Genomic DNA, 24,610 nt, shown 5'->3' with positions numbered 1-24,610 from the left:
CTTATGAAGGCGAGTGTACGTAAATAATCTGTAGTAAGTTTGTGGAAATCAAGTCCATAAAATATATATATAAATAACATGGAAGAAAGTATCACTACGCTGTATACTGAATAATTCTCCAGGGTGTGGGTACTTCTGAAACTTCTCAAATGACAAGATCACTGCCCACTCTGACAGAAAACACGTAGGAAGAACCGTTTTCATGACTGGCAGATTCTGAACGACAAGGAGTGTTCGTCTTCAGTCAACCGTCAACTCTGGCGAGAAAACCTTTGCCCCGAGTGAGGATCGAACTCACGACCTTGAGATTATGAGACTCACGCGCTGCCTACTGCGCCATCGAGGCTTGGAAAGAAACGCCTCGTACAAAATTTTTACCGGAAATCTGCACTTCCAATTTTCAAATACCCTGGAGGGATAAGCATTACCGGATCAGATATGGGTTGTCATCGGCGTACAGGACCCATAACCTACGACAATTAATAGAGAACACACTAAAATGACATGATAACCTCTGACTACGGTACTTCGAACGTCACTTAGCTGAATTATCTGGACCTACAATAAATTCCATGACGCAGCCTACATTTTGCTGTTGCAGGAAGAAAAGAAAATGAGAATGTTGAATCTTCCCTCGTATCTTTCTCATCCAGCAAAAACAACAATTCCTAGTTCTGTCTATATACCTTGGCTGCTTCCCCCCAGAAAAAGGAGGCAGCCGGGACAGGACGACACACTCCCAATTACTCATCCACACACACACACACATACACACACACACACACACACACACATTTACTCGTATATTAACCCCAAGGGGAGAAGAGACAGATCCTAGTTACCAAACCAAACAGATTGTAACAGTCAATTCGTGGACCTTGATCAGCCGTTGAGTCAGCCAATATAGTACATCTACAGTAAATGCGACTACATGCAAAAAAGGGTTAGTGAGAAGAGTTATTGAGACATGTGACGGCTACAAATTTCTCTGGGCTGAATATAATCGTCAGGTGTTAGAAAGAATAATACCTAGCTTTACATACATTCGTGGTAATTAAGACCAACATAAAGAGTAACAAGGTAGACATGTTCTCTTCCATACAGTTCTATGGATAAATTATACAAGTTACATGTAGAATTAATGTAAGCGTTGAGAGTAACAAAAACTGGAGTGGATGGTGTCCACCGCGTCGGAGGCTGACGATTTAGATCCCTCAGCAGCTACAAACATCAAAGGCAAGATTATGGAATTGAGGAGACTGATACGGGTTCTCTCAGACGACTAAAGTCCCTGTTTACTGAGAGAGATTTATCTGAAATACCCGAAATACCTTAATACCATGGCAGGGGCTGAGCCTCTATCATTCAAGCTACAAAGTACATATACAACAAAAGTATGTGGTGGGTCTTGCCATGTGTACACATTTCATCCCCTCTGACACATCACCAGGTACATAATTTCTCCTAGTATAGAACTAAATGTAAGCGCTGCTACTTTCCTAACTAAAAGGAGTATCAGGTGGCACTGACATCAGTGCAAGTATCTGATATAAGTAATCGGACGTATGGAATGACGAGAGGTGAGGTTCACTATCAAGAGGCGAGATTCACCAACACACATAACATCATACATTTCCTTCTCGTAGCTCAGGTTTCTTGCTGCAGTACGAACATAAGATGTGTCAAGATTCTGCATTCTCTTCTCCTTGTCTTTCCTGTAAAAACTAATCGTATCTAAGACAAGGAGTTACCGTTAATAGTAGTTCTGTTTGTGATTCAATGTCCTGGCTATTATGGTCCGGTTCTGACACTTCCCTTGTCCTTTTTAGATAAAGAAAGCATAGTTAGGACTAAGAACTGATATGTAAGATTGGTACTGTCGGTCTGTTTTCATCTAGGGTCTAGGTTAATCCCGCAAATTCAATGCTAAGTTGTGGCTGCCTGAAACTGGATGAGAGTTATGAGGCAGAAATGATTATCCTGGCTTCTATACCCTACTTGCCTTAACCTGGCCCAGATTTTCGCCCTTTTACAGATTCTTACATGTAGCTGAGTGGCAGAATGATGATGATACGTCTCTACATCCTTTTCATAGCACTTCTTTGTTACTAGCAACATATTTTTGAGTGCGCTGATTGTTAAAACTTACCATTCAAGATGGTCAGATGGTAGTGTTGGGCCAAGTTAGTCGACAAAGACTGTAATCAAATGGATTCTTCACTCAGACTGTAACTGGCAATAAAGGTGTTAAGGAGAGAGAGAGAGAGAGAGAGAGAGAGAATGAAAAAAAGCTACAGTGAATCTCCCTACAGAACATGGCTCGAATTGAGGATGACATGGGCGGAGGGTTCTGTTTATTTTTAAGACTCAGTTACCAGGCGTGCACTGCGGCGCCTGTCACTGCACAGTCGGCTTATTGACTGATGATTCCTATTAAATTAGGGGAAAAATGCGCTATTGTGACCCTACCTATGGGATATGGTTCGACTGAGGAAGACCAGTGTGATGTGGCGTTTTTCATTTAAAGTTTCAGTCAGTAGGCGTGCACAGGGGCGCCCATCTTTGCATAGTCCGTTTACTGACTGGCGATTCCTCCTATATTTTTAGCATTTTTGAGCCTATCTTTTGAAACACAGTACACGTAGCCTAAATGTTAAACCTCCCCTCCTCCTTAGATATCCTTCATGAGAATGTTGAAATTGTCTGGTTGTAACATATAAAACTAGAGGGGCACTCAATGGAGCGCATCTCTCCGACAAGGGCAACGTAATTTCCAAACCACTCTTCATAATGGGATAGGTTTTCTCATCACTGATTAGGGTTTCACAAAAAATGTTTTCCGGATCCAGAATCTGTAATACGATCCGGATCGGTCCCAAACCTTAATCGATTGTTCCCTGGGACATGGGCTATCCACCCACCAAATTTAGTCCATATCTCTCGTTTAATTTTTGAGTAACCCTGCTATCAAACAAACAAACAAACAGAGGAGAAAACATACCCTCCTTGTCTGAGAAATAACAGAAAATACGCCATCAGAGTGAAGGGACTGGCAAGTGTTTGACGTTCAGAAGAACCTGAGACCACGACCACCACCACCACCACCACCACCACCACCACAACAACAACTTGGCAGCGGTTGTTTTTTATGTTTAATCAAGCAGATCCTCCTCGAGGTCAATTTAATCACCTCGAGGTGGCCTGAGTGAAATACATAGTCGTCATAATGAAAGGGTTAATAATAGATAGATATGCTAAATGGGGACGTCTGCCATCCAGTCACCCGATGTAGTGCTGTCTTCAGGGGGCTCTAGGCCGAGTAAAACAAATAACCAAATGGACGCCTGGTGTTCTAGTGGGTCAAGGCGCTTCAACCAATTAGAGTTACACGGGTTTACATCCATGAGGTTAGTAAGGTTTACTGCTCGCGTAATGCCGCTCTGGTGAGAGAGACTGGTCACTTTTGGCTTAATTATCAAGATGGAGTAGACTAGCCTCAGGTCTTTATAAAGGCTCCCTGCAAAGAAGAACTGAATGATGATGTGTTAGAGAGGATGAAGCAAATTATGTGATACCGTGAATAGCTAGATACAGTTCACTTCAGCAATAAATAATATACCGTAAGCAGCTAGATGCACATGTTATACCTTAAACTCTTCACTCCACTAACACATTTTTTCTTTATGCGCTTCTTGTCATCACCAAATGATTACAGGCCTAGTCTATTCAGGTTTGGAGACAGCGAAATGATAAAGTTACATGCCGCCTTCATTAACCCGTTTAAAACCAGACGTCGCACCTAAAGGGCAAGAAACTCATCTGTAAGTAGACAGACTTTAATAGAAGAACACTTTATCAGACTGAGGAAGTAAAGTACTGAGCATGTCATGCCCATGTACAGTAACGATGGAGAGAGAGAGAGAGAGAGAGAGAGAGAGAGAGAACATGTGAAGGTTAGGTTACAACCCGTATGCCCGCCAGGCCTAAAATACAGTTCCACAAATGTCAGCGATGATCCCTCTTTTACTTCTCAATATCGCCTAATAAGCTCTGGTATTTTGGGTTAGGCCTACACCCAGCCTCACACAATCTAGTACAGGCGTGACCTAAAAAAAAAAAAAAATAAATAAAAAATAACCATTGCCACACCACTTACCCTCTGAAACATCTGCGAGGGGTCACGTAGTCCTTTACACTTTAGTTCTGTGTCGTACCAGTATACTCTCTGATGTCCACTGTTGTACCAGTATATTCTCTTATGTCCAGTGTCGTATCAGTATATTCTCCTATTTTTACACCAGTGTCGTATCAGTATATTATCTTACCTTTGGTCTTCTTCCACTACATTCTTCTTATCCACAGACGATTTCGTTCAGCTCGGGAGACTTTATTAGGCTGGAGTGATTAGGAAAAACATTAACTCCTTCACTACTTGAGGTCTGTGTTAAGCTGGATAAAATCGTCTGGTGGTGGCAACAAAACACTAAGAAAACACATCATCGTTCCGGAGTAGTTAACATGACGACGTATATTTGTGGTTAATTCCTCCCACGACCAGTTTCATATAACATCGCACAGCCCCGTGATGGTAAAGGGGTTAATAATGGCTATATCTACGTCTCCCCTAAACTTAATAAAATCATCAGGATAGTAAGAATTAAATAAAACATCACTGGACTGAAGGGACTGGGTGTACAGTATCTACGAGCAACACACGACCTATACTTAAAGGTAAATAAAAGTGCTTGCCAATGATGATATATATTTTTCGTAATTATGCAAATATTACCTTTAGTTTTAACCCTTTGTATATAGCGACTTTTTTTTTTCTTACTGGACTACCATCATTATCATCATCATCATCATCATTATTGTCATTATTATTATTATTGTTATTATTATTATTATTATTATTATTATTGTTGTTGTTATTATTATTATTATTATTATTATCATCATATTTTTTTCCTAGGGCGGATCTCGAGCTGCAAAGGGGTTAATTAATGCTTTATCTAGTCCCTCTATTTTGACAAGTTTAATGTTGCTCAGAATAAAATCATCCACTGGCAGCAAAAACATAATACAACAGAGGTCTCCAGACTAAAGGGTTTGAAATGTTAATCTTTTCCACATCACCGTCAGCCGACCATGCTATACACAAATGGAAATGATGCGCTGGTGTTACAAGTGTGTTAGAGGACTGACGAGCTTTAGGGGGAGGCTTGGCTCTATTCGTATCGTTTATAAAGGCTCCAACATGCTATAAATATGACCTTACACCAGAACGCTGCTTTTATGTCTCTGCTGGAGGACATATAGAAAGCAGTACATTTTTATCGCCCACTGTTATGTAGTCATGAACACACCGTTAATAATGCATTGATAATAAAAAAAAAAAGTACGGTACAACAAATACTATAACAATAATAAGTTATAATTTTACCGGTATTAACCTCTGTACAGTTACTCTCATTAAAGCTCTATATTACGACTGATTCGCCCTCTCACGATGGAAACAGGTCTTGCCTTTCATTCCAGCTAACGGTGTAGGACATCACTCAGCTGAAGTGAGAATACGAGGCTGAGAATGTTACCACTGATACAGTTAACCCTTTAATGGTGGGGATAAATCCAGTATTCTATTGTAGCTACGGCCAGACGATTTTATTCATGTCAGAGTGAGTCACAGGAGTCTAGGTGTTAATATATTCATGATCATGGAACATCCCACGATAAACACGTTACACTTTTGATCCAAGTTGTTGTCAGTAACAATACACGTGATGCACATACGATGGCTGAACCACTGGCTGTTACGTCGCTGTTCACGAGACGTGTGTGTAATCTTAAGGACCCATACTGCCAAAAGTCAAGTGTCAGTTTATAATTGGGAACAGCCTATATATACCTAACAAAAAGATAACAGAAGGCCCGTTAACCTATTACGAGGTTATCTATTGAATTAAACTGGTTACGTTAGAGATACAATGGAAGGCTCTTCCACGCCCACTACACTCGCCCCCACATCAACTGGCAGAGAAAACGATAAGTAACCATAAGCATTCTTACTCGAAGACCAGTACAGGAAATACGATGATTTGCTTTGTCTATAATGTACAACTTCTGAGACAAAATACAAGCACACAACATAATATGTAGCTTGGTCGTCTACCTATATATATTTAAAAAAAAAAAAAAAAAAAAAAACAACTACGAACCTGTGTCGCGCCGCCACCGGTATAGACGTCATTCCTGTAGTCAAAATGTAACAATATTTTCTTCCGGGAACTAATTATATATATATATATATATATATATATATATATATATATATATATATATATATATATATATATATATATATATATATATATATATAAATGAGCCCAATGGCAAAGTCAGGCTAGTTCAGGTACGGTACATTAAACCCATAAATACGATTACGCATTTATTACACATTCTTGCTACCACCGGAGGATTTCCGTTCCCGAAACACCTCTCATACTGTGGGTTACTGAAGGAGATAACAAACTCTTTACCCCAGGTTCAACACGGCTCTCTTTTGTTGAATAACACTGCTGTCTGGAGGTAGAAGGCTTAAAACACAAAAATCGTCATTGAGCTGAAGAGGTGAAGGCTCAACTGAGCCAATTCCCGTTGCTTCGTGATGGGCCGGTTCAGGGAACATGCGATACATACCCTAAGATCCCCAAATTAAAAGAAAAAATACTATACCGCATTACAAATTCATACAGAAGCCAATATTGTAGTGGATTACCAGAAAAAAAATCTGTGTTTGATGTGAAGAATGAAAAGCACAGATGCAAAAATTACTCCTTGAGGGTCTATGTTATCTATCTGAAACCAATCAAATATATGTACTGATTACCGGTACCACTCATTTCCTGCAATGTGTTTGATGGTAACCAATCCACGAATATAGTTTATCGCCACGACTACAAACTTTTAGCGAAGTAACCAGTACTTTATCGGGATCTTTGTCAAGAGGTTCCTGAAATGCTGTAAATAGGCCTACAGAATACGGTAATGCCCTCATGTAACTTTCGAACCCATTTGTTTGTACTTAAATCCATCCAATCAAAGCACTGAGGCATATTTTTTGCTACACAACTCGGGTTCTTAAAGTATACATACATATATATATATATATATATATATATATATATATACAGGCAAATTTTTTGCAACACAACTCGTGCAGCTATAGATAGATAGATAGATAGATAGAGATAGAGATAGATGGATAGACAGATAGCTAGATATATACTGAGGAAGACTTTTTGCTACAGAAATCGAGTACCCTTAGGTACTCATTTACCTACCAATCCACAAAAGAATATAGTAATTTTATTTCAAACAATTTTTTTTTTTTTTTTTAACGGCCCGATTGCTTATCGCTGGGTACTTGGTAGCTATTCTGCTGCACTATGAAGGGCTAAAGTCTAAGAGTTGTTGGATAATTCATCTACCAGATTACTGACTACTAATCGCACACCTACTTCAACAAATATTTACACAAAACGAAATTTTCGGACGTTACCACAAAAACGGCGGTCTTGGTGGTTAAGTGTATCAAGAATGAGTCTAATTTTTTTTTTTTTTTAAATAATTCTGTCCGTAATATTCAATTTAAAAGCATGACTCCCTATACTCTTGAGTTGCTAAACAAGTTGCAGGTAATAATTCTATATATAAAGCTACTGTAGTTTCTTTACCTTTTGGCTACTGGGGGTCTCCCTCAGATTAGTGAAATCGTCTGGTATTAACTCTTCCGTATTCCGTGTGTAGGTTAACTGGAAAGATTATTTGACGTAGACTACACTCACAGCTTTGGTGAATGTGTTTGCTGTCTACTGTGTACAGATAATTCAACCAAACAAACTCAAACTAAAGCGGGCATATCATCATCATCATTACCCTACTAAGAAGAGGCAAAATTCAGAATTAAGTCCAAATTGCAGTTTTAAAAAGAAACCTGAGAACAACAGGAATCTAAGCTACGCTGAATAAAATTGTCTGTATTTATGCAAAGTATGACGCAAAGTACAACCTTGAGGTGAAATGATTAACATTTTGATAAGTTACTAAGCTTTTTAGAGTTATCAGATGCTGAAAGAGTTAAATATTTGCCGACTGATACGTTAATTAACAAGCCAATATTGAACCGATAAGCTGACTTAACATGTGCAGTACCGTAAGTTCTCAGATTAACCGGTTTTCTTACATTAGTTGTCTATTTTTTTTTTTTTTTTTCCGCAGCCGAACTAGCAACAAAGTGTCTGGCAGCAGCTTCAGGCAACTTCACGTCCATTCAATTGCTACACATTAATTCTTGCCTAATCACGTCAGTCCAGTGCCGTTTGTGTCGGTTCAAACCACTGATCTCCTTCAGTTGGATGATGAATTATTTAGAACATTCCTGATATCTCCAGATGATTTTATTATTACTCATAAGGGATCTCCAGTACTGAAGGGGCTGATAAAGGCTTGATGTATCCCCTCCAGTTCATTAAGTCTCCCCTAAGCTGAATAAAATCGTCTGGAGGTGGCAGAAATAAACTCAAATGGACATAAATTGATGGGAAGAGTTCAAGTCTAGCCAGATACTTCATATTCATTATGACCCACTCACTGTAGATCCAATTAATTTAGCTCAATTTACTTTTTTAACATCCACCGTATTCACACATAACTGCAGTCACATTCTGATACTTCACTTCGTTAGCTCATATCAAGTCGCACTAGGTCAAGTTAGCTCCATTTAAGTTCTCCCAGGTCTATTTAGGTCACGCACAGTCCAGTCAGGTTGGTATACATATACTTAGGCTACTTCAGGTTCAGGTGTATTCAAATTCCTTCAGACCACTTTAGGCTGAAACAAGGCCCTCAAGGTTATTCTAGTTCATTCTGAGGAAGGAAACCAAACAGAATGGACGGGCAGAAAGGAGTGGGCGGGACAGGCAGGGGTGGCTGAGTAAAGGGGGAGGAGTGGACGCAGTAGCTTGAACGGTACAGAATTGTTATAAATAAAAAGGGGAGGAGCTGGAACGGCATGGTGTAGATGGTGTGTTTTTTACTGATAGAATTGAGCCATTTATACAACTTTTAGCTAAGTCTTGGTTCAATGTAATTCGAAGGGTCTTAGTTATGAGGTAGGAAAGCGTCTCCTTGGTTACTATATATATCCTTCTCGCCCTAACCTGGTTCAGATTTTCGTCCTTTTGTAGCTTATTTCCCGAAGCTATGTGGCAGAAAAAAGACAATGCTATAGCTCCATATCTTTTCCACAGCTCTCCTTCATGATTAGCACCATATTCTTGTGCTAATCTATTGTTACACCTGAGCATTCACGATGGAGAGATGGCAACTTTAGGCCAAGTTAGAGTAAAAGATTAAAAGACTAGCCTATAGTTGAATCCATCCTCCAGTCTGCCTAAACCTGGCCATGAATATGCTGGAAGAGGTTAGGGATCTTCGTCAAGTTAAAAGCGCTATGATGTCCTGCATCTGGTTCTGCTGACTCTTCATTAGACTGTGAGAGAAAACAAGATACTTCACAGGAGTGGCCTTAATTATGCCGCTGATAAGAGTGAAAGCAAATAAATATGCAGCACAGAAAAATGCAGATTAGATACCGGTATGGCTAATGGAAAATAGGGCAGGTGATGCTGGTTAGAGAATTATATATGAAGTGGTCAAGTACAGTAGATTCCATACAAAAAAATAAATAAATTAATTAAATACCGGTACAGACGCCTCTGAAACAGAAAGTGACCAAGGAAGTGTTAATATTTTTCAGCATCAGACCAGTACATCTAATCGCACCAGTAAACATGAAGGACTGTGGATTGTGAACGTACAATAATTTAAACGACGAAAGCTGGGAGGGCAAATGAAGCTTAGCGATATACTAAAGCTTATTATATCTTAGTATTCTTTATCTGTTACTCAAACTTTTCTACCCACATAAAAGTTTGCATTTACCCTTCACTACAACACCGTATGTTATTTTTTCTTGCTACCTCCACACAATTTCACTCAACTTAGGGAAGACGTATAGAATAGTTCGGTAAAGGCTCAGTAAACCTCTGCCGTTCAGTAAATCCCACCTAAACAATAAAATCGGTAGAAAACAGAGACGTCCTCGGACTGAAGGGACAATTGGCTAACGTTAGTTGAGATTATTAATGTGGAATAAAGCTCAACAAACTGTCAAGAAAATGGTGAAAGGGAGGCAGAACATTAACGTGGATTACAGACAAACTGTTAAGGAAAAGTCAGGGCGAAAGATAATGAACGTGGTCTAGGCTATATCTAAAAAAAAAGAAAGAAAAAAAAAAAAACTATACTGTTTTTACATTAACCTGGCCCAGATTTTCCTCCGTTTGTAGCTTATTCGTCTACCAGCTCAGTGGCAGAAAAACGACAATCCTACGGCTGTACATCCTTTCCACGGCACGTCCTCGTGGCTAGCACCATATTCTAGTGCTAATCTAATGCTATAATTTGGCATTCAAGATGGAGATGACAATTTCAGGCGAGGCTGGCATAAAAAGAGTACAGTGGTGATAGGAAATGAGATAATTAACCTACAGAAATTGTGTTAAGGAACTGGCGATGGGAAGAAAGATGTATAATTTACCTGGACTATACTGAAATAAATCGGCAAAGAAATGGTGCTAAGAATCCTCCTGACTGGACAGTACTGCGACCCATTAACCCCTCCAGTTCAATGACGTATGTCTCATTTTATTCTTGCTACTTTCAGAGGGATGCATTCGCCCTACGAGAGAGACTTTTGGAAATGGATGTGCTAGATGCGGCCTCAACACGTCTAGTACAAACCATCTTTCCTAAGCTGAATAAAATCGTCTGGAGGTGGCAAGGAAAAAAAAAAACAGCAGACACGTCCTTCGAGAGAGAGAGGGTTAACTGGTAAGTCGCTGCGTTTCTATCAGCGGAGATAAGGGAGATTAAAAAGGCTCGTGTAATGCGACCCCCTCCATCCAAGGTACAAAGTCAATCAAGCGTAGTCACAGGGCGCAAAGGGCAAAGGTGTATTCGGGGACCAAAGTTCGCCATGTATTTTTTCTTTTTTCTTTTTTCATCTCCTCTCCTTCATGGTTTTATACTCTGGCCAATATTCTTAAGCTGAAAGAGGCCTGATGTTTCCCTGCCCATGGATGCTTCTCTTTGATGCAATGCATCAGGGAGGAAAGTGGTAGATGTGTCCCAAGTGTGAAGCTGACCCAGTGGAACAGAATAAAAATGCTTGACCCAGACTGTAGCGATTTCTAGATTATGTCAGAGGCGTTGATAAAGTGAGAAATGGTTGAAAAATAAAACAGCTAAAGAGGCTGGAGGTGGTAGAAAAAATATAAAGAGGTTGGAGATAGTATGCAAGCGATGTTATGATGATAATTCCTGTACAGGTTAGACTTTAACTCGCTGTCACATCACGTATTGTAAGTTTGATTCCTGCTAACTTCAGACGATTTGTTAATTCAACTCTGAAAGAGAACTCGGGCTTTGATGTGGTCATTGGAGATTGTTTCAAACCTAGTCACTATAAAAGGTTTCCCCAGAGTAAAGAGCCACTACAAAAGGTTTTCTCAGAGTAGAGAATTGTTAACTTCTAAAAGGAAAGAAAGAAGGAAAAAAGGTCACTGGAGTCATGGGGTGTACCCTGTGACTGCCAGGTTTTTTGCTCAACCCAAAAAAATAAAAAAATGTCTGGTGCTCGCCTAGATAATATTCTTAGGAACATTTACAGCAGAAAAAGCGCTACCTGAGATACCTTTTCAAGTCTGACTGTTAGGACTACTTTCTGTTGAACAAAATCTTCCGGTGTTAGCCTTCATAAAATGTCAAAGTGCACATGCTCATTTTCAACATGTTCAGTGTGCTGCCCATAAACTGAAGTGAATCTGCGGGCTGCGATCTTATTATGAACTCTCCTTTTGGATAACTGCATGGATAGATGTACCGTACGTTATAGCCGAGATGCAACTACGAAATTACGTCCATTTTTATCTCACCATTTGCTCACATTTTTCTTCTATGACACTTCCGTAGCAGATCAACTCCTTACCCCCTTTGAGGTCATTAATCCTCCTTGGGAGTCATTAATAAACCCAGGGGTCATTTGCGACGGAAGTGTCACAGAAGAAAAGTATTAGCAAATGATGATATATAAACAGAAAACTCTTTAAACTACTTGAATTCCAATTGTACCTTCTGCTAAATAATCCATACTTTTAAGCTGAGCAAGACTTGGTATATTTCTCTGCCAAAAAAGGGTCTATCTTCTATTGACACTTTAGGGAGGAAAGTGACGAACTTGCTCTAAGTGTGAAGCAGACGCTGTGCAACACCAGGCGAACTTTGATCACTGACTGTACCGAAAGATAAAACATCGTGTACTTACCCCGTGTCTGTGGTGGTTCCTGTTGTGGGTTGACAAGGGTGGGTGTGACGGAAGTGTTAACTGAGGCTGGCACGTGTGGGCGGGGGGTGTAGCGGGGTGTGTAGCAACTCTGTACGTCCAGCCCAGCTATACAGAAATTACACAGCAATGTCACTCACAAGTTAAAACTGCATCTTCATAAAAATGCATTACAAACATCACACAGCAATGTCACTCAACTTCACAGATAAATTGTATCGTTACTAACTTCATAAAAAAAAAAATAATACATCAATTCGATGGTGCATATTGTACTTATTTGCACTATCGTAAAACCCGACTAATTTGGGCTCGTTTTATAGAGAAACCCGCTTAAGGTGAAAAGACTAACCACTCTGTATCTCCTTAAACCAGTTCAGTCCAGATGCAATCTGGCTCACCCACGTGTTCACACTTATAAAAGCCCTTTGGAATCACAAACCTGCAACATATTACTGTACACTGAATCGAATAGTAGTATTCATGCACATAAGTGAAGTTCATGTGACACGAGACATGCACAAAAATAGCAATGAATGCACACGCGCGTTCTAACCACACGCAAAGACTTGTTAAGTCGTAAACAAATGTTTGGACGGTCTAGCTCGCAGTACCGCACATCAGTTTGTTTTTTCATTGCTTACGGTTTTTCTACAACGCAAAACAAACATCATAGGAAGTCTTAATTCTTATTATGTTTACTATGTAAAATGAACTAATTATTAAAGCAGCAATTATAAACACACCACACATGTTAAGATGAAGCATGCCTGTTGCTGACCCTAGCTAACTGATGTGTACATTATTTCTTGTCTTTAAATTTTCTCCATTGTCTGTGTTGTAAATTAAATGAAAATTAAGATCCTTTATGGTATTCACTAAGCATTGCTGTCGAATCAAAGCCAGATGAAAAAAGTAATGGACTATACCGTACATAAAATTGTTCAAGTCTTTGTTAACATTTTCCAAAGCCGCCCTTATGGTGTACTGGCGGCCCGTGGGCCAAATCCGGGCACTGAGTCTCTTTTGTTTGGCCCTTTGACTGACCCAGGAATTAAAATAACCAAATAAACAAGCATAAAACAGAGTTTTGGGTTCTTTTTATTTATGTAATTGAACGGAAAAAGGAAACGCAAATAATATATGAATTTCTCGTTTCTTTCTGTGCATCAGTGTTCGGATAAAGGGAAATAGTACACGTATAATAATGTATGGCCCATTTGTTAATCTGAAGTTCATAATTTGGCCCTATTTCTAGAGTAGCTGAATAACCCTGCTGTAGGTTAATCTAGAAAATCATTATTATCGATTGGGTTCCTCCCAGTTCGTCTGCATTAGCCAGGGTTTACTGTATGTACAACGCTTTCTTAATTTTAGGACACTCCTTACATCTAATTCCTCCAGTTTCTTCAACAGACAGTAAGAATAAAACCTGAATTACGCCATCATAATAAACTAAAAATTTGAAGGTGGCCAGTACGTATGAGAAAATGTTTTAACTATAATTAAAAGTTTTATAAATGAAACTATAACACTAAAGTACCATTATGAGCTTAAACATAACACAACCTAGTCTGGATGAAGAATCTTTTCCAGTTGCGTGTTTATCAGTAACAACATAAATGCAAGCTTCATTCCAGTCATCACAGGTACAGTCAAATGCAACAGTCCGCTCGTCTCTCCCGCCTCTCTTCAGTGCTGGATTCATAGATGCTTGAATATGATATAGTGCATTGAGATGCATATGTGTCATTCATCTGTGGGTTATATAACGCATCTCTGCCAAGCGTGTTTCATTCAAGCATATATCAATCTAGCAATAAGTGCCAAGGGAGGCGAGCGGATTTTTTTTTTTTTTTTTTTTTTTTTTTTTTTTTTTACTGTCCATTGATAAGTGTTCGGTCTCTTATCATGCCCCACACCCGCAGACTGTGCACAGGAGCCACTCACCCCATGTCTCCGAGATGAGATTGACGGCCAGCTCGTCCCCGGCCTGAGCACGAGTCACCACAACAGTCCTCGTCAGCGACCCCGCCACCATCAGCGCCGCGTCACTAAACATATTACACTCAGTTATATTCAGTGTGTGTGTGTGTGTGTGTGTGTGTGTGTGTGACTCTTAGGCAGGGTTATGTGTCACAAAATAACTGAGCCACTCCTTAGCTGATTCATGTTGCAATTCCATCAGGAACATGGTGTGGGCATTAATAGGCAGTACTGTACTCGAGTAAATGTAAAACCAAAAAACCACGACAAACTGATCCATTTAATTTTGAGATTCATTCGTTTTTACAATGCACTTGGAAGAATGCAGAACTTTAGTAATAAACATCTCAGAACTAACGCTAAGCAAAAATCTGAACTGCTCCAAATGTTGTGAACTTTACAAAAATGCTTTCAACAATTTGAGTCCGGCAAATGAAAGGAGGAATATTTGGCAATGCATTACAACAGTAGGAAAAGGGTGCTTCTGACGCCCTCCCGTCGCCAGAGTGAGAGGGGACCATGAATATTTGCATCTATGAGTTATACGAGTCAGTTTCTTTTATTGGCATGGTATTCTGCCACTGCTTAAAGAAACTGGAAATTTTGTCAGTATTAAGAACAATACCTCAACTTTGATTAACTTCACATAATAAACAGTATGAGTCTTTTTTCTCGTTATTATGATTTTCCTTCCAGCCTGTAGCCTACTCCTCACAGACGGCATGTTCGATTATCAACAGCTGAAAAGGCCCTGGAGTTGTCTAAAAATAAACATATACCACCTGAATGAATGTTTTTATTTTTTTCTTTTATAACTATGCTAGACAATGAACAGTGGTCATGGAAGGGTAGCTTTGGAATCTGCTTTAGCACATTTGCTCAGGATAATCTAGTTTGTGGAATCATCTGCATTTTCACATAAATATTTTCACGCAAATGTATATACCATGACTGTTTTTCAATGACCTGGCACACGAGAAAATCCTGTAATGTTAAGATAAAAATCAAGTCATACCATCTTAATAACACCTGTGTGTGCGTGTGATTGAAGGAAACACTAAATATGGTACGGTATGAAATCACTAAGTCTGATGGCTTAAAGCTAGGATATTCTTATTTTTGGCACACGCGTATCATTTCCAAAAACAGACGTACTTAGAAACAAAACAAATATGCATCTACAACCTGTAAACAGATTACTGTTTCCAAGTTTCAGCCTCATAACTCAAAATTTATTATACACTATTTCGTGCTAGCAAGGGAGCAAGGAAAAGTAGTGTTACACTTCTATAGACAGTACGTAAACACAAGGAACAGCATGGTGACAAAGTGATGTTGGTACGTACGTGACCCTGAGGTGGAAGACGACCTTGTTATCAGCGTTGCCTATGATGAGCCTGCTGGAGTGGTGTTTTGGTGTGGTGGTGCCGTCACGCAGCTGCTCCAGGTTGGCCAGACGCACCGTTACCCGCACCTCACTCCTCTCACGGCTTACCTGCAACACCACACACATACATACTCGCCTGGTCCTGCGATACTTGTTTTTATATGGGGTGATTCCAGGAATAATTTAATGGTGTTGTCCTACGCCATGTCAAGATAAAAGATAAACAAATGAACAGATAAAAGCAAAATATGCTTTGTACGTACAAGTTAATAAAAACAAAACAGTAGTCCAGTTAGAGCGTTTTTAACATCTCTTATGTTATCTTTGCGCCTACAGGTATCTGTAAGGAAGAATGAAGTGTTATCAGCTTTCTGTGATGGTTGCACAGAAATTAAGTTTATTTTACTTCTGAAATACAAGACACCCTGTGATAATGTAAGTAAACTGAACATTTCAAAAGATCAGTTCCATAGCCATATACAAAAAATAACAAGGCATGAAATTCATCCAGTTAACTGCTAAATGTATTCTGATCGACTATAGCTCTCAGATATAATACCCCCCCCCCTCTCGGAACCTATTCGTGAGTCTAAGCCTATGACATTTATTTTTCCAACCACGAGCAACGCAACATCCCTGGATCCGGTCATGGATTCAGTACTCAGAGGCTTCGGGAATAATGTCAATATATCAGTTATCAAAGAACGGATGAAACATGAAACTCTGTATTTGTACTTACAAACTTCAGGCTGTGTCAGTCATATACTGCATTTGAGAAACTCAAGTTATCTGAATTTAATGAGATTAAGCCTTAAATGAAATGCTGCTCTCCTAACAGTGCTGCGCTGGGAGGATATCAGTTAGCCAATTACAATGACTCAGTGACCATGTCATACTCGATAACTGACCACATATTTTTATTTTCCTGATTTAACTCATTTTTTTTGTTTTTTTGTCTAGTTGTGAAACCATCTCAATTATTTTTAAAAACGAGTCTCACATACTTGATGGCTGAAAGAACACATTTGAAGGGAGAATGTAGTCATCCCAGTGCATCAGGTACACAGAAATCTCGCTAGTTTTGAATATGGGATTCAGTTGTGTTTAAAAGCTAACGCAGACCACTTTCAAACCTTGGTGTAACTATGAATAAACTGTAATAAAATGCAGGAAGTACGTGCCAAAATTCACAAATCGATTCATTCATAACGAAAATACTGAAAATTTTCTGGGGTCTCAGTGCAGTGAATCAATCTGTACAACCACCATACTGAACTTTGCCTGATAAACATATCTTCATATTACTATTACATCACGCACTAAACTCTTTATTACTATGAATGTCTTTATTCCTATCTTACCACCACCAAACCTTCTTCAGTTTTATTACCACCACAATAACACAAAAATACTAAGCTGCCCTAACTACGAATGTCCTCATACCAACACACACGATACTGAGCTGAGCTATTTCTGTTACACATGCCTTTATACTACCAATTGCACCACACACGTCTTCATACCACCAGTGTACCTTCACACACTTCACTCTTTCACCATCACAACAGCGCCAAACACTTTATTTCACCACTACATCACACAGCGAATACTCTCATCGCTGTGCATTTCTGTCTTTTATTAGCGCACGATAAACTGAGCTGTCAGAACTCTAATTTTCACTTTTTAACACTACTACACAATTTACAGAGCTGTCATCCAGTACTAAATAAATGGAACTTAAATTCGGTTTTCTTCTACATAACTTCATTTGGGAGGGACGAACTTTGCAGGTTTTGAGCCAATGGTTTCTTTGTTTTGCATATAAAAGACATAATTAAACGACTCACTCAAGACCAAACTCAATAATTACGGAACTAGAACTGCTGATACGGAGACAGTGCTTGCCTTCCTCAAGAGCAGTGTCTTGTACAGGACGCAGCGTGATGCACACTGAACAGTTAGGCCATTATGATCTAGAATTTTTATTAGAATATTTAATATATTCGTGCTGCACACACACACACACACGTCGCTCCTAAATTACACTATGCCAGGTTCACGAGCCAGGCTAAGCTATCTAAATCCTCAACATTCTCGGTGGCATTACATGATTAAAAACCTTCCAGTCTCCTCTCAGGGATTCAGATTTCCGCAGTCCGTACATCCCACGATCTTCACCTTTACTAGTCCATCCATCTATCATCCAATCCTACTTCGCCCCATGAGGAGCGTAGAGCCCGGGGCTAAGCAAGATGGTCCCGATATTTAAGATGAGAGTGACCAGCCTCATTCAACCCTGAGTGACATTACATGAGCAATAAACCCCAACCACCCCTTGGATATAAACCTTCACCGGCTCAATCCGATTGGAGCGCCTTAATTACCCACTAAACCACCAGGCGCCATAATTTGGTTATAGGTTACCACCCAGCGTAGTAAATACTTTCCTGTTGTACAGGAAACCATTTGGCTTGTCACTCAGTGTAGAGTCACCCACAGGCAGAAGGAAGAAGAAAGAATGAAGGAACGAACAACAGAAGAGGGAGTGTAAAGTCACCCGTAGGCAGAAGGACGAGGGAAGAATGAAGAAAGATAGAAGAGGATGGAAGGAAAGAAGGACGGAGGAGAAGAAAGGGCAGACACCTGAGAGCAGCACTACATCAAGTGAGTAGATGGTGAGCTCCTACTATTGCCTCAGATTAATCATTAAATCATCAACATCAAACCTCTGTTTCCTAGTACTACATGGGATAGGTAGCATCCAGAATTAAGAAAGAGAAACCCTGAAATTTTAACTTCCAATAGAGTGCTTAGTGAAATGAGCCATGCATCCATTCGTTCATCATTTATCCCTTCGTAATCCTGGCTTCATTTCTCAGGCCAAAATCGCCCACACACATGTACTGTATAGGGCAGCAAAAACACAAATACAGTAGTGTTATCTCTGACTACATGTATGGGGTATTCAGATGTTGTTTAGTCTGAATTTTCATATAGAGAGACAGTCAGACATTATTTACCCTGACTACATAAGGGGGAGTTAGGTGTTGTTTCCACATCCTGGGGTACATTCCAGGTCTATGGTGTGTAGTCAGAGGGTACATTGTAATTCTACAGGCAAGGGATAGTCAATGCTTCCGTGGCTGACACACTGACCTGGTTAGTCTGCTGGAGAGTCAGCTCGTAGCGGGGCAGCCTCAGTGCCTGGTCTCGGATGCGGTTGCCAAAGGGAGGCTGACGACTTAGGATCTGCATACCACGTCAGAGGAAAGCTTTACTTCTGTTCGGGTTTGGCCTGTACATTTAACTTCTCATATAAGTCACGCTACATTGTTTTTTACTGTCAACAATTTTATTCTAGTTTAATTAACGCTGCAAAACTTACGTTACCTTTAGAGTAGATCATACCAAACTTAGAAAAGGCTTCTCATATTTCCAAGTGGTTAATGATGACTATACCTAACCTCACCAGTTTCTCTTGAGTTCAAAAACATCATCAGGTGATAGCAAGACTGTAATAATGAAGACGTCGTCGGGCTGAAGGGGTTACGTAAAACACACACACACACACACACACACACACCAGCTCAATGTCCCTGGGCGTGGCCTGCTCCAGTGCGGTGAATGAGGTGACCTTTGCGTTGACGAAGGCAGCACTGAAGGTTGGCCCGATCCTCTCCAGCTGGCGGGTAACGAAGCGGCTGTTCTCCCACAGGCGGCAGAAGAAGCACTTGGCCAGCAGGGTAGTGTTTAGCTGTAGCTCGTACTCCCCTCGCGTCGCCCCATACTCAGCCAAGCCTGGGGGAGTGACAAGAATGGATATGAGTTGCCTGAGAGAAACACGCGAAGTTACGTGAAGAAACACAGACAATTGATGAGTTGAAGCAAGTGGAGTTATGTGAGGAGACAAACGACTGGCAATTGAAGAAACTCGGAATCGTTGTGATGATGATGAGGATGTACAGGTAGGTGTTAGGAATACCATGAAACGGTTTGGCCATGAGGAAGAAATGAAGCATGAGGAAGGAGATGATGGGGTTTGATTCCTAGCGGAGTTACCGCTTAATCCATTGAAACAATCATTTCAAAATGCACCATTATTTTTCTTGTCCTAATAATAGGAGTACAATATTATAGGTAAGTGCAATATAAGTATATGCTCGAAATCACGATAAATAATGCAAAAAATGACACTATTCTTTCATTCTAAGAAATCATTGGTCTGTCGAAAAAGGGGAGGGGGTGGTACGCCCCAGTTCTCCCCTTAATCCGTGCCTGTGGTCAGAGACATGGCTTGGAGTGGTTGTTGGTAAGATGGAGGGAGAGAGGGGTGGGGAAACACGGAGGATGTGGGGGCATGGAGCAGAGAGGTATGTGGGAGTGGTGTTGGATGGAAATTGGGCAGCCTGATGGCGGAGAACCAGGCTACGTGGAAGCGACTTCTTTGTGGCTGCCCCTCCGAAATTAAGGGAGTCTGGCTAGAGATAAGGTAGACATAATCCTCTCAATCAGATGACGTAATTTATTTATTAATTCTTATTACCTACAGACGATTCTTTTTAACTCAGGAAGCATTCTCGTACTGAAGGGGCTAATGACAGGTATATCTGAGCTGAAATGAGAGGTAAAATAAATAAATAAATAAATAAATAATACTTTATCGTGCTGAAGCAGTAAACGCATGATCGGGACAACTCTAGCATTCAAGTTGCCACGAATGCATCGTTAACGTGTCATATTCCATACCGAAGGATAAAAATTCTGCAATGACTCCACCAGTTGGCAATGGCAGAAGTGTGGATCGTATTACCCGACACACATGTGCGTCGTCAGCAGCACCATGTGTGTGTGTGTGTGTGGTGGGCCTCAGCTGTATACACTTTCACTAAAACCACACTCCCAGCCACGTGACCACACACACACACACACACACACACACACACACACACACACACACACACACACACACACACACACACACACACACACACACACCTCTACTCTGACACCTCTTAACTCTTTATTTACCTCCAGACGATTTTGTTTGGCTTAAAAGAGATCTTTCGAATTGGAGGTATTAGGTACGGTCTTCATTAACCCTTTTACGGTCTTCATTAACCCCTTCACTTTAAGACGCTTCCCCTACTATGAATAAGGTCGTGTGGAGGCAGCAGGAATAAACGAAGATAATAGGTCATCAGAGTGAATAGGTGAACTTTTTGGCCTTGTGTGGAGGTAATAAGTTATTTTACTGACGCTACCACAAGACCATTCTAGAAGTTATTTTACTGAAGCTACCACAAGACCATTTTTAGAAGTTACTTTACTGACGCTACCACAACACCATTCTGTTTCACTGAGGCAAGGTCTAGCAGTCAAAGAGTTGGGAACCATCTTGAACAACCCATGGACTGCTATAAATTCTTTTACTTGTATAAAAATGGTCACCTCAACAAAATCTGTGCGTCCATGGCAGCCACAGGATTAATTTTTTCAGTTTAGTGACGCTTTATTTAATTCATTCTCCAAACGATTTTATTGAGCTCAGGAGAGAACTGGTGGAGTTACATACAGCCTTTAGTACAGTGGCGCTATCTAAAGATGAGTAGATCTGCCTGGAAATACGTGTAGCATAAACAAAATTCAACAATATGTCATCTTACAGTGAAAGTTATCACACATTCATTTGTCATCACAACAAAGCCCATCAGTAATGCTTGCATGAGTACCAGCAGGTGGAAGTAAAGTGGTATTCACGGTTGGACCCTGAACTTTCACCAGATTAATTTGTCAATATAATGATACACACAAAAACAGAAACAGGAGCAATGCAATGCCATACATAATTTCCCATGGTTACAGTCCAAAATACGGTTTCTTCATTATCTTTACCCTGTTCCTACTGGCCACTGATAAACAGAGCGGGTAGGAGGCAGAAATAAGAGTGGAATGCATAAATATAGAAGAAGAACTTTTGAAAACGGTGTCCAGTGAAATAATCCGTACACGAGTTCAGTCATCATTCAGGCTGTTGACATTCTCATTTCCCTACCACATCACTTTCATACACAGGATTTATTTTATTTGATTGTCGTTCTTAACGCCTTTGGGAGAAAGACCGTTTCGTCGAGTACCCAGCTTAAAAAAAAAAAAAAAAAAAAAAAAAAAAGTGCAACTCTGTCATGTGCATCACCGAACATAATTCATCCAGCCACTTCTATCCCTTGTCGAGTCTGTTGCTTCCTCAACTTCATTTTTCCACTTTCTCGTGCAGTTATTAAATTCAGCCATAGTCTCGGCCTAAGCAACCTGTTTTGTATGCATTCCTACTTTGTATTAATGCATTCATAAGACCGGTCACTTTTCCTCCCGGATACAGTAAACTCTCGGCTTCTTTTACACATTACGTCTGGCTTCTGTCACAGCACGGAAGTGCTTAAAATCTTCCAACGATTCAAATCCTTCTCCATTCACCAATAATCACTCCTGAGTCACCCTTTCTCTCAAGAACCAACATTTTACTCTCATCTACATTAATTTTTCTGGGCCCCCAACTCGCTGACGTTTTCATAACTCTGAACGTCTGCAAAGATCTTCTTCAATATCAACAGCAACACAACATCATCTGCATATATACATCAGATCAGAGACATACTAACCTCACTGTCTCATCCATAACTCTTGCTTAACCTCTCGTAAGTTCATCTATACTGGTTAACCACAGGAATATCACACATAATTGCTTCATTCCAACACGCTCACTTAAATATCCATTACATGAATATTTTATATCACTCAGCAGCTCTCCATCTATGTCACACATACTTTCACACCGTCCATAATTCCTCCTTATGTACCCAGTCATACGCTTCTTTCAGGATCCATAATTACCATAAATAACTTGCAGTCTGTATCACTTACTGTCTCTACCATTTTACAGCAAATATTTGATCCATTCATCCCCTACCAGTCAATAAACCATCCTATTCATCACTCATGAAACACTCTAATATCTGTCTTGCTTACTCGACCATTATTTTTTTTTCATATACTGTATATACATTTCCTATAACATTCAACATTTTTTTTTTTCCACGATACCTGTTTACCTTCACTTTGGTTATCTTAATTTTGTACACGGGCACAATTACGACCAATTCCTAGTCCACTGAAGTTAGTCCACTTATCAGGGGCGTACCTAGATATCTGGGGGCCAGGGGGGCTAGTTTTTTTGCGGGGCCCCCCTCCTGGAGGGGAGCCCCGCAAAGAACCTAGCCCCCCTTATTCTCAAAACTTATCTAATATCTCAGCCGGACTGTCGGGATGATAAATATCTTATGTGGTAGGTGGGGGCGCTCACCATCCACTCACTCAATGTAGTGCTGCTCTCGGATGTCTGCCCTGTCCTCTCCTCCATCCTTCTTTCCTTCCATCTTCTTCTATCTTTCTTTCCTTCATTCTTTCCTCGTCCTTCTGCCTACGGGAGACTTTACACTCCCTCTTCTGTCTTTCATTCCTTCATTCTTTCCTCTTCTTTCTGCCTATGGGTGACTCTACACTGAGTGACAAGCCAAATGGTTTCCTGTATACCAGGAAACCATTTACTACGCTGGGTGGAAACCATATAACCAAATTTTGGCGCCTGGTGGTTTAGTGGGTAATTATTGTGCTCCAATCGGATTGAGCCGGTGAAGGTTTATATCCAAGGGATGGTTGGGGTTTATTGCTCACGTAATGCCACTCAGGGATGAGTAAGGCTGGTCACTCATCTTAAATGTCAAGACCAACTGCCTAGCCCCGGGCTCCTACGCTCCTCACTGGGCAACGTAGGATTGGATGATGGATGGATGGATGGATGAACATTAATAAACAAGCTTATAAATTTTTAAGGCTTCTGGGGGCCCCTCTTAATTGGGGGCCCAGGGGACAGTTTCAAACAGCCCCCCCCCCCTCAGGTACGCCACTGCCATTTATCCAGGTTTTCAGACACTTTTCTCGCAAACAGATCATTATTTACTGTATCCTTTTCATTTCCTTTTACCATTTCTTCATATGCCTTATCAACATCTGTTTTTCCAGTCCTCAACCTCTTCACATTTGCTACTGACATTCTCGGGCACCACGTTCCTTCTCTGTGCACCATCAGATCTGGTCATGATTAACACTTAACTCTTCTCGTCATTTTCATTCATTGGTTTCTACCCAGGACAGGGTCGCCCTCCATAAAACTCTTGTTTCCAATGGGTGTTATCATCCCGCCCTGTCCCACCACCATCCCAACTCTTTCATGTAGTCTTTTTTGCTCAACCCACGTATTTTATCCCCTGTCGAACTTCCATTAAAAAAAAAAAAAAAAAAAAAAAAATTGACAGACTCTGCTGCAGACAAACATCCATCAACTCCACTACCCACTACACCATTATTCCAGACTCAACCCCCTCACCCCACCAAGACCTGTTGTTGGTGATGATGATGTTGATGTTCTTGCAACGCCACTGAAGCACTGGACCCCGGCAACTTCAGCAAGGCGCACCCGGAGATCTCTTGTTAATACTGTGTTGAAGAAGTGTCTGTGCTGTGGCAAGTGTGGCAGACAATGTAAGTGTTTTAGTGTAGGCAAAGATGGACTGGAGTAAATTATTGTACTTTATGTTGTTGCTAAAGCTGGGAAAGGTGGCAGCTACATCACAATCTGGCCAGGTGTGCTGCTGTCTCTCTAGGTAGGGTAGCTTCTGAGGGGTGGACATCTCGCAGTGGTTCATGACTGATGC

General features: G+C 40.5%; 1 protein-coding gene and 1 non-coding gene across 2 annotated transcripts in view; both read right to left on the bottom strand.

Annotated features, from left to right (window-relative positions):
• Positions 1-24,610, bottom strand: part of LOC145400424 (putative ATP-dependent DNA helicase HFM1) — a 159,984-nt gene that overhangs the window by 13,598 nt on the left and 121,776 nt on the right. Inside the window, 7 exon segments of the mRNA XM_080272937.1 lie at positions 3,492-3,513; positions 4,430-4,463; positions 12,510-12,574; positions 14,417-14,520; positions 15,799-15,947; positions 18,996-19,088; positions 19,423-19,637. Of these exon segments, the coding sequence (XP_080129063.1) occupies positions 3,492-3,513; positions 4,430-4,463; positions 12,510-12,574; positions 14,417-14,520; positions 15,799-15,947; positions 18,996-19,088; positions 19,423-19,637 (682 nt within the window).
• On the bottom strand, positions 274-346 carry TRNAM-CAU (transfer RNA methionine (anticodon CAU)). Its single transcript has one exon. It is a non-coding gene; the product is annotated as a tRNA-Met (tRNA).

Source organism: Coenobita brevimanus, chromosome 52 (genome assembly GCF_032717465.1).
Source record: "Coenobita brevimanus isolate Jiangsu-jjx chromosome 52, ASM3271746v2, whole genome shotgun sequence".
Taxonomy (NCBI): domain Eukaryota; kingdom Metazoa; phylum Arthropoda; class Malacostraca; order Decapoda; family Coenobitidae; genus Coenobita; species Coenobita brevimanus.
The sequence above is the reverse complement of the archived record's forward strand: the minus strand, read 5'-3'. Positions and strand labels throughout refer to the sequence as shown.